We start from the raw sequence: 9,331 nt of genomic DNA on the forward strand, positions 1-9,331 counted from the left end.
TTCGAACATGAACCAACCGTGAGACATTGAATCATTGAGGCAATAAGGTTTGAGCGCTCATACATTTACAAAAACTATACAACTCGAAGAGCCAGTACGGGCTGGGATCCTTCTCGATTGTCTAGTATACTTAGATCTAATACTACCCTAAACCGTCTGTAGTACCGTTATCAAACTTGTCATCATTATCTCAAAATGTTGTGTTTTCATACCTTTAGTAAGATCCGGTATGAATCTTTCATCACAGCTTGCCCAAGAAAAAGAGACTACTGCAGCTAAAACAGTCCATCCACAAGGGACCTGCCTATGAAGCATCTCGACTTAAACCTCACATCCTCAATCTCACACTGCAGCTTCTCTCGATGTTCAGTCAGTGACTCGACTTCTTCTTCTATCAACTTGTTTTCCTCACGCAATTTAACCACAATGGATCTATTGAGGTCCACGTTCTCTTCCAATGACTTGATGGATTTCTTGCATTGGGCCAGTTCTTCCTTCAGGAAAGAGTACTGACTTATCTCAAGAACTGTCTTCTCAACGTCTTCACATCGATCGTAGAGCCATTTCATATCAAATTCTAAAGCCTCGCCAAGCTGGCACAAGTTTCTAAGACGGTCAAGATGACGAGAGCGTATCTCCTTAAAGGAGACCTGCTCTAGGTCCTGAAATGCCTTGCAAATTTTCTCAAGTACAGTCTCAGGCATCATCGAGCAGCCCAGTCCAATATCTCCATATTTAATAAGAATTTTCGTAAGAATGGGTGCCAAATCAGATTTGATCGTGTATTGCCCTACTTGTACACGTAAAGTATCCGAACTTGTTTCAAGGAAATGGTCAGCTACATTTAGCATGGAGGATGTTGTAATCATGCTACTTCCTTCATTGAAAATTTCAGTCCCTTTCATGGCACTTTCTTTTTCGTCGTCTTCTTCATCGACCTCTAGCACTAATGTGGAAGTGGGAGATGAGCATGGTCCTGGTTCTTCAAAAGTAAGCACGGGAGTCCTACATGACTCCATTTCAGGAAGAGGATCAGAAGCCTGACATTCGAGCTGATCTACCCCAGCAACTAGTTGACAACGACCTGTAAAACCACAAAAAGCCGGAACGTTACAACTCATGGTCTTCAATTGGAATTCATTAAATTAGGGGAGAAAACAGAATTCAATGCCTGAAAAAGTGAAGTGGTAGCCACTCCTGGCCCTCGGTAGGCTCCTACTCCTCGTCTTAAAAGATATTTGGGGACACAAAATACTTGAAAGGAACTGAGTATCAATAATGGCCTTAAACTTACCAACTGAGATCTCAGAATTCCCTGGCATTTTAACTTGTAGTTCAGTCCTTTTATGATCATCTGCCACACTGTTAGAGGTGGTCACCAGAGGTTTCTCATCCAAACACGAAATGGTTTCTCCAGGAGTCGAAGGATCGGCCTCGTGTAGGTCTAATCCCTCTTTATAATGAAGCAAAGGGATCAAACAAGAGCGATTCTTAGAGTCGGTCGTGGCCATGGGAACCGCTACAGTAGGACCTAAACACAACAAGAATCTGTAAAGATTGGGGCTACAGTATCAACATATCAAAAAAAATGCGGATGTTAATTTCAACATACCATCGCCTGTTGAGTCTTCATTTAATCTCAGTATCATATTCTCGGAATTATTCTGATTAGTAACATTCACAGTGTGACAAAGGCTCGTTTCAGGAGTTTTATCAGAAAATTCTTCGGATTTGAGAGAAGGGGTCAAACAAGCCTTAATTTCAGCATCCATTGCTTGAGACACGTAGCTTTGTGGTTGTAACTCAACGTCATCTGAAATTTCAGACAAGTAAAAGCAGAAAAAAAATTGGCGTCTTCAAACACACAAATTAAGATATTGACCAACATTACCATAATCCATAGTGCCTAAAAGAACCTACAAGACTTTGCAAATGAGGTCGTAAGGGGATTGGAAGTACACATCCCTACCCTGGCATTGATCCAACAGAAAGAAAGAAGCTGTTTATGGATGACGCATAACGAAAATTGCGTCGAAAACTGCAGCTTATACTACATACTATTAGAGGCACAAACACTAAGTGAACTGTTTTGCTTTAATCGATAGTATTCTGAATGAATCTCACAAATAATCACACAAGTCTGTGGGACTAAAATAGTGCAAATTTTCAACATACCATCACCTGTTGAGTCTTCATTTAATCTCAGTATCATATTCTCGAAATTATTCTGATTAGTAACATTCACAGTGTGACAAAGGATCCTTTCAGGATTTTTATCAGAAAATGAAGCCCTTGGCATATCAATCACTGGATTGGGAACTTCTTGCACTGGAAATTCTTCTGATTTGAGAAAAGGGGTCAAACAAGCCTTAATCAATGGATTGGGAACTTCAGCATCCATTGCTTGAGACACATTGCTTTGTGGTTGTAACTCAACGTCATCTGAAATTTCAGAAAGGAGTAAACGCAGAAAACAAGTTGGAGTTTTCAAAAACACAAATTCAGATTTTGACCAACATTACCATAGTCCATAGCGCCTACATGAACCTGAAAGGCTTTGCATATGAGGTCGTAAGGGGATTGGAAGTACACATCCCTAACCCGGCATTGACCAACAGAAAGAAAGAGGTTGTTTATGGATGACGGTCATGACGCATAAAGAAAATTGCGTCGAGAACTGCATTCACCAGCTTATACTAAATACTATTAGAGGCACAAACACTAAGTGAACCAACAACAACATCAGAGCCTTAATCCCAAAATGATTTGGAGTCGAGTGACATGAATCATCCATTAGAACCATCCATGGGTGAACGCACACCTCAAAATGCGAAAAAAATAGAAAAGGAAAAAAATGAAAAACAAAAGGGAGAGCGAAACATAAAACAAAGTCAAGGTAAATTTATAAGTTTTAAAATCGAAGTCCGGATTTCTTTTATAAAAACTTAAAATTTAAATCGAGAATAAAGATTAAAACGATTTTAAAAACCGAAGTAGAATTTAAGGATCCGGAATACCTTAAAAGTAACGAAGTAAAATATATAAGAAAGTCGTTGGTAAAAAAGGAGTAATAAAGGAGAGAAGAACAAATAATTTTTTTTAAAAATTAAATAAAAACACTAAATATGTCAAATAACATCAAATACTAAAAATCCACATGTATCCTTTCCCTCCATTGTGCCCTCTCCATCACCATACTCTCCTCAATCCTCAGAAATCTCATATCGTGCTCTATCACTCTCAACCATGTCTGTCTCGGCCTCCCTCTACCCTTAGGAACTTTTTCTGTTCTCCAAGTCTCCAGCCTCCTAACTGGTTTGTCCATAGGTCTCCTTCTCACATGGCCAAACCATCTTAGTCGATAGTATTCTGAATGAATCTCACAAATAATCTAACAAGTCTTTGGGTCTAAAATAGAGTAAATTTTGTTTTTCAAATTAAGATACAGATAACAAACAAAATGGTGCAAAAGAAAAGCGTTCACAGATTATAACCAGACAAAGGAAGGTGCTACATAATATATGATGCTTTCTTTACCTTTCACAACATCATCTATTGGCTCATCTATTTCCATATCACTGTCCCAACTGCGATTCTCCACCTCAGTTTCCTTCACATTGATGGCAGACGAATCACTGGGCTCATCAATTTCCATGTTGGAGTCCCAACTGCGCTGTTCTGCCTCTTTAGTTTCAGTGTTGATAGTTACCTCCTCAGCTAAATCTGGTGAAGGAGAACCTTCAAGATAAAACAAGAAACAGGAAATTAAAATAATAAATTGTTACAAAATCTTACCAAGTTACGAAAAAAGAGCTAATTCCTTAAGGGGTACAAAAATAAGCACCAAAGATCAGCTAACAGTAAGACTATTCAACTCACCTCGATTAGTCATGCCATCTTTCATGATATCACCTCCCACAACACTAGTAAGAGCATCCTTTTCTGACAGATTATCTACTTCATCAGTAACCATTACAGGCTTCTTTTTTATCACTGTACTGTCAGGATCGTTATCAACCTGAACTTGTTCGATATTTGTGCAGATTTTAGCTTGCCTTGATTTGCCAAGTGTCTGATGCTGATGCCATTTAACAGGAACAACACCATTGCTTTCTTGGTCTCTCCGCTCCATTCCTGTTTAAAAAGCACAAATTTTCATATGAAACGGTTTTATGATAAGATTATCGTGAGATTTGTCAATACTAGGAGGTAGCATTTTCAGGACTTCATATGAATTGAGATTTTAGTTAAATGGGTTGTCTCACATTATTTAATGCAAGTTTGTCTCCCAGAAAACCTATGGGTTTAGAAACGAAAAAATATATCATACTCCCCTCCCATTCAATAGATTATTTACGTTTTTATTCGTTTGTGAGGAGTATTTTTGTCAAACATAAAAAAAAAAAACCTATTGAATGAGAGGGAGTAATTGCAGAATTGGACACGTGTTGGAACTATAAAAACAGCTAGCAGCTAGTTACATTTACCAGGGAAATCTGCTACGACGTTGTGAACTTCACCAACCTCCTTTAAAGTTCTTGATATTCTGCCTCTTTTACTCCTAGGCCTCTTGCATCCTTGGCTCAGTGAAGGTACAAAGTTGTATCTAACAGCAGACTGTGTTGTTGTGATCGGCTGGTGGCCAACACTTGGGGCTGAAACATCTGGAATTATAGCATTACAACTCAGAACTAATGACAACTTAGAAAACTGCAAGCGTGAGTGTTGACCTCATTTGAGTGACAAATTACACATCTTCAAATCTATTTCGATTTTAGGCAAGGGTTCATCACTGCACCTTACAGAAGATGCTCTTATCACTTTCATGCTCTCTTTTCCTCAATACAGCACTATTACCTCACTGACTCAAGGGCTCTTGCAAAAGGAAAGGTAAGGGAGTCATATGCACATAGCCTTACCCAATACCCATGACTCATAATGAAAATTACGTGAAAAATTGTACTTCAACGGATGCAACATCACAAAAAGCAGTTTAGTGAGCCATTTTACTTTATTCCATCCTAATTCAAAATCAAAAAACAGTGAATCTTTGGCATAACCAGCAATCTGCTATTCTTTTTCTTGAAAATTAAGTAATTATAATTGGGAAATATTCAATTTTGTCATCAATATTTCATATTTTGAACTTTCAGAATGCAAGTATAGCAAAAACTAATGATGAAAAGAAATGATGATTTCCATAGTAAGCAGGTCTGCAACACTTTGCATAGTACTCTGTATGAAACTATCTATATATTCCACAAATGCAAATTAGTCAGACAGAATTTTAGAACAATATTCTATAGTTACAGCTCTATCTGTACAGAAACAGCTCTCTATCCCTCCATTGTTACCTTCTTTAGTTTGTTTTAAATAAACTAACTTTTTCCAAATTCCGCAAATTAAGCAATGTATACTAACTACCTACCGCTTCTCATTGATTTGCTGATCCTTTTCTTTTCAGCATTTGTATTTTTTCCTTTAGATGACTTGCATCCCATGTATCCTTTTCCCTTGAGCATTCCCCATAGGTAGTACTTCCCTTCTATATCTGCAACCAAGTAAGCATCATCAGTAATTAGGGATCGACACCTTGATCTTCTCCTTATCATACACAAAAGGTAAACAGATGTTGTCAAGACAAAATGTTGTATAGCAGTACATTGCTGGTTATCTTCTTGTTCAAGGGATGTAAAGATAATCAGCTTGAAGTTGCCAATGTGTGATGTCATGGCTAGGTCATTTGATATCATATGCTCTACGAGGTCGTCGTAATCTATCTCACTCCTGTCACAGAAAAACTCTAATAAGAATGAGAATGTTTCCTTTGTTTCAAATCCAAGAACTGTGAATGGATTTTCTGTGTAGCACCTCGAAACTTCAGGGAACATGAAAAGCTCTATGTCACTGTGAGCGGCCCCCACATCATCAAAATGTTTCGGCCACAGTGCACGTCTGTTCTTCATGCGAAAACATACTGATTTTTGCAAAGACCGTTTAAGTTGGACAACTTTTGGTTGCAAAATTTTTGGCATAAACACTTCCAACCCCTCTAATTTTCCGCTGATTTTTCCGCTGATTTTGATACCTCCCCTATTCAAATTTCAGGAAGTCATAAACAATTAAATGTATAAGAAACGAGAGAACAAAAGAACAAACAGTTAACACGTAATATTATATATTATTCTAGTCTTGATCCTGCATATGTCACAGTGGTCTCTATCGCTACACATAGATGCGCCTAATACAACCTCATAGAACTATCGCATTAATCTTGAAAATCATTCTAACGCTCGAGGCACAGAAATAACACCTTGGGTAACATATAGAGAGAAAAAGACTTCTTCAAACATATGTAACGATGACTAGATGAGAGCTGATCATACCTCCAAATAGGACCAACAACAGGCACTCGACCCACTGATCGCTCTGACAATGATGAAAGATGACAAGACTCTGTCATTTTATCTACTTGATCACCATACATGACTATGTCCACCCATTGTTTGTCTTTAGTAGCACAAGAGTCAAAGGCCCAACTGAAACCTCCACCAATATCACAAGGTGATAAACCTAGACGATATCTTGAAAAAAAAGAAACCTAAGTCATACAGGAAAGTAAGATTTTGCTTTCCAATATTTAAGGTCATGAACAACATACTAACACATCATGCTGCATTGGCACAATAATTAACTCAAGATGTTTTTTTTTTTAAATAATTAACTCGAACTTACATGTGCTCTATTGTGTTCCAGCAGTTATTAGTTATTACAATAGACCAGCACTTTAGTGAAGCCTATTTCTCCACAGCTTTAACATTTTTGTTACCGGCAAAAAAGTACATAATCAAACATGGATGTTGTAAGAGTTGCAGCATACAGACATTATTGCAACTGAAGCAGAAATAATAACGTAGTTTAAGGTTCTGTTTCAGTTTTTGAGTAAATTCTACATTTGAAAAAGGGCAACGTGCAACTTAAAGTAATTTAAACGCCGTTGGTTCTAGTTGCAACTATGAAGAAGCTAAAGTTGCATGATTAGTCAGTAACTCTAAACAAGCAAAATATAATGTTTGTATCAAATAAGAACAAAGATGTGTCGTGGGAACTGAAAAGAGTATCAAAGTGGTCTTAATCTACAACTTCTGCGTCTTAACATACAATTAGCATTTTTAAGGCCTGAAGTAACCAAGAATGGCTAATCCCCTCTATCTCCCCTCCCTTTCCTTCCCTCTTACTATTGTATCCAAAAAAAGAGCCAGAGTTCGTTTGGATACGATTGTACGAGGGAAATGTAGATTTTTCCCCCTCCCTTTTCCACAAATCCGTCCAAATAACAAGGGTCACCCTTTATTTGGATAGGAAAGTAGGAGGGGGTGGGAGGAGAAGGAAGCTTTGTGATTTTCATCTACATATTTCCTATATCAAGGGATTTAAATTAGACTCATAGTAAGGAAGCTTTTTTCATTCAAATCCCTTCCGTTCATTACCTTCCAACCGCATTTGCTAGCTAAATAAGAGACATTACTCCCCTCCATTTTCCTCGCTTCCTTTTCTCTCATAATCCCTTCATCCCGACAAAAGGTAGTCTCAAAATAATTTTAAGATAGGCTGGCATGATCTCATAATGCATCATCGAAAAGCTCTAGGCGTTGTACCTTGGAGGATCAAATCCAAAGGGATCATGCCAGCCAAATCAGAATCAAACCAGGAATATTAATTCTTGTTTCTGTTTCTGTTTAGCCTACTTTATCAGAATCAAACCCACGAAAAACCAGGAATATGATTCTTGTTTCTGTTTAGCCCTACTTAATCAGAAATTCAGAATCATATTCCCGGTTTTTCGAAGAAAGTAAACTAACCAAAAAAAAATAAGCAAGTAAATAATAGCTGAGTAAGTCTCCCTTAAAGACGGCCATTTTCGCCTAAATCAATAAGACGGGGTTTTGAGACTACTTTACAGCCAAATGTGTGACCACTTTTGGAAATAATGCCACCATAAGATGTAAACACTAGCTGGACCATTATGGTCACATTTGACCATAAAATAGTCTCAAATCCCCCCGTCTTATTATTTCAGACGAAAATGGTCCGTCTATACAAGAATTCGTGAATAATAGCAAATGAGAAGAAATTGAACCAAGTAATTAGAAAGTTACGGAATTTGTTAGGGGTATCCCTCCCTATACTCCGTATTAAAGTCTGAGACTTAGAAAAGGGACTGAATTATGAACTAGTCACTAATAATCCTCAATTAGGATGTCAAAAATGAGTATTCTTTCTAATTACGAGCTAGTACCGGAATAATTAATTGCTACAACTTAATGTCATTAACTTAATGACCCTAGTCAAGCATTTAAAACTAACGATAACCCCGGATTTCCGTCACCGGCCTAATTTATTGCTCACTAAAATGATGCAATTAGTGTTACAAGTCTAATAATAAAACAATAATGAAGCCGAATATGAGGCATTTAAATATTTAATCATGTTCCCACATGAAAGACTCTAACTTTGTACATTAACCTCCAAACCCTAGCTAAAAACACTACCTCGTAATGCTAACTACACACATAACAAGATAAAGCAACCTCAAATTCATGTTATTAACCATATCTACCGAGTAATACTCTGTACTAATAAAGATTGAAGCTTTAAAGTAAATAACAAGCTAAACATAAGATAAGTAAAAGGTTGAAATAAAATAGAAGGAAGTGAGAAATTATACCAAATGTGGGGAAATTGATTGTATAATTGTTCAAACTGAAGGTAGCTAATGATGAAATGTTGAACCAATTTGATGACTGAATTTATCCTAAACTGTATTAAAAGTGAGACACCATGAGAGAAACGAAGACCTACATATTGGTGGACATAAATATCCAAGCTACTAACATAATTCCACCTGAAAGGGGGGACTTCTGTCTTATTTATTTTACAATTACTCATGTTTTTTTTGTACTTACTTAATTTTAGTTCTTACGGAGTAGTCCCTCCGATTCACTATGATCTTCCACATTGTTTTTTAAGGAGTTTTTAAAAGGAAGGAGGTTTGTGGTGGAAAATGAAAATAAGAGAGAGAATGTGGGGTCACAAGTCATAAAAAACCACAAATAATAGACTAATAAGAAAAGTGGAAGAACTTAGTGAATTTGCCATTTTCGGAATTGTGGAACATCTTAGTGAATTGGAGGAGTATAAGTTTAACTAGTTTGAATGATCGTGCATTATAACGGGGTAATTAACTTATTTATAATACAAAAAAAAAATGTTATAATGGTTTAATGTTTACATTCTACTAGTATTGGTGCCCGGCTTCGCTCGGGTTACC

General features: G+C 37.1%; 1 protein-coding gene across 10 annotated transcripts; it reads right to left on the reverse strand.

The window, feature by feature from the left end:
• Positions 1-8,964, reverse strand: LOC141605417 (uncharacterized). 10 transcript variants are annotated; one of them, XM_074424168.1, is made up of 13 exons: positions 8,729-8,928; positions 6,736-6,811; positions 6,387-6,573; positions 5,872-6,093; positions 5,663-5,787; positions 5,429-5,551; positions 4,488-4,664; positions 3,880-4,134; positions 3,538-3,738; positions 2,176-2,442; positions 1,613-1,813; positions 1,295-1,531; positions 1-1,084 (listed from the first exon to the last, which is right to left on the reverse strand). In XM_074424168.1, the coding sequence occupies exons 3-13, from the start codon at positions 6,485-6,487 to the stop codon at positions 276-278; spliced, it is 2,718 nt and encodes a 905-aa protein (XP_074280269.1). In that variant the 5' UTR covers positions 6,488-6,573; positions 6,736-6,811; positions 8,729-8,928; the 3' UTR covers positions 1-275. The 10 variants fall into 10 exon arrangements, with proteins under 10 accessions (XP_074280269.1, XP_074280264.1, XP_074280263.1 ...); XM_074424163.1 differs by lacking the exon at positions 6,736-6,811 and having other exon boundaries at positions 2,182-2,442; positions 6,387-6,539; positions 8,729-8,964; XM_074424162.1 differs by lacking the exon at positions 6,736-6,811 and having other exon boundaries at positions 6,387-6,539; positions 8,729-8,964.
• Positions 8,965-9,331: the final 367 nt, after the last annotated feature.

The sequence above is a fragment of the Silene latifolia genome, chromosome 10, assembly GCF_048544455.1.
Source record: "Silene latifolia isolate original U9 population chromosome 10, ASM4854445v1, whole genome shotgun sequence".
NCBI lineage: Eukaryota > Viridiplantae > Streptophyta > Magnoliopsida > Caryophyllales > Caryophyllaceae > Silene > Silene latifolia.

Coding starts and splice junctions, on each gene's coding strand:
- LOC141605417 (XM_074424162.1), bottom strand. CDS start 8,949: ATGAGTAATTGTAAAATAAATAAGACAGAAGTCCCCCCTTTCAGGTGG. Junction 5,788..5,871: donor ATGTTCCCTGAAGTTTCGAG/GTGCTACACAGA, acceptor TTTCTGTGACAG/GAGTGAGATAGATTACGACG. Junction 1,814..2,175: donor TGAAGACTCAACAGGTGATG/GTATGTTGAAAA, acceptor CTGAAATTTCAG/ATGACGTTGAGTTACAACCA.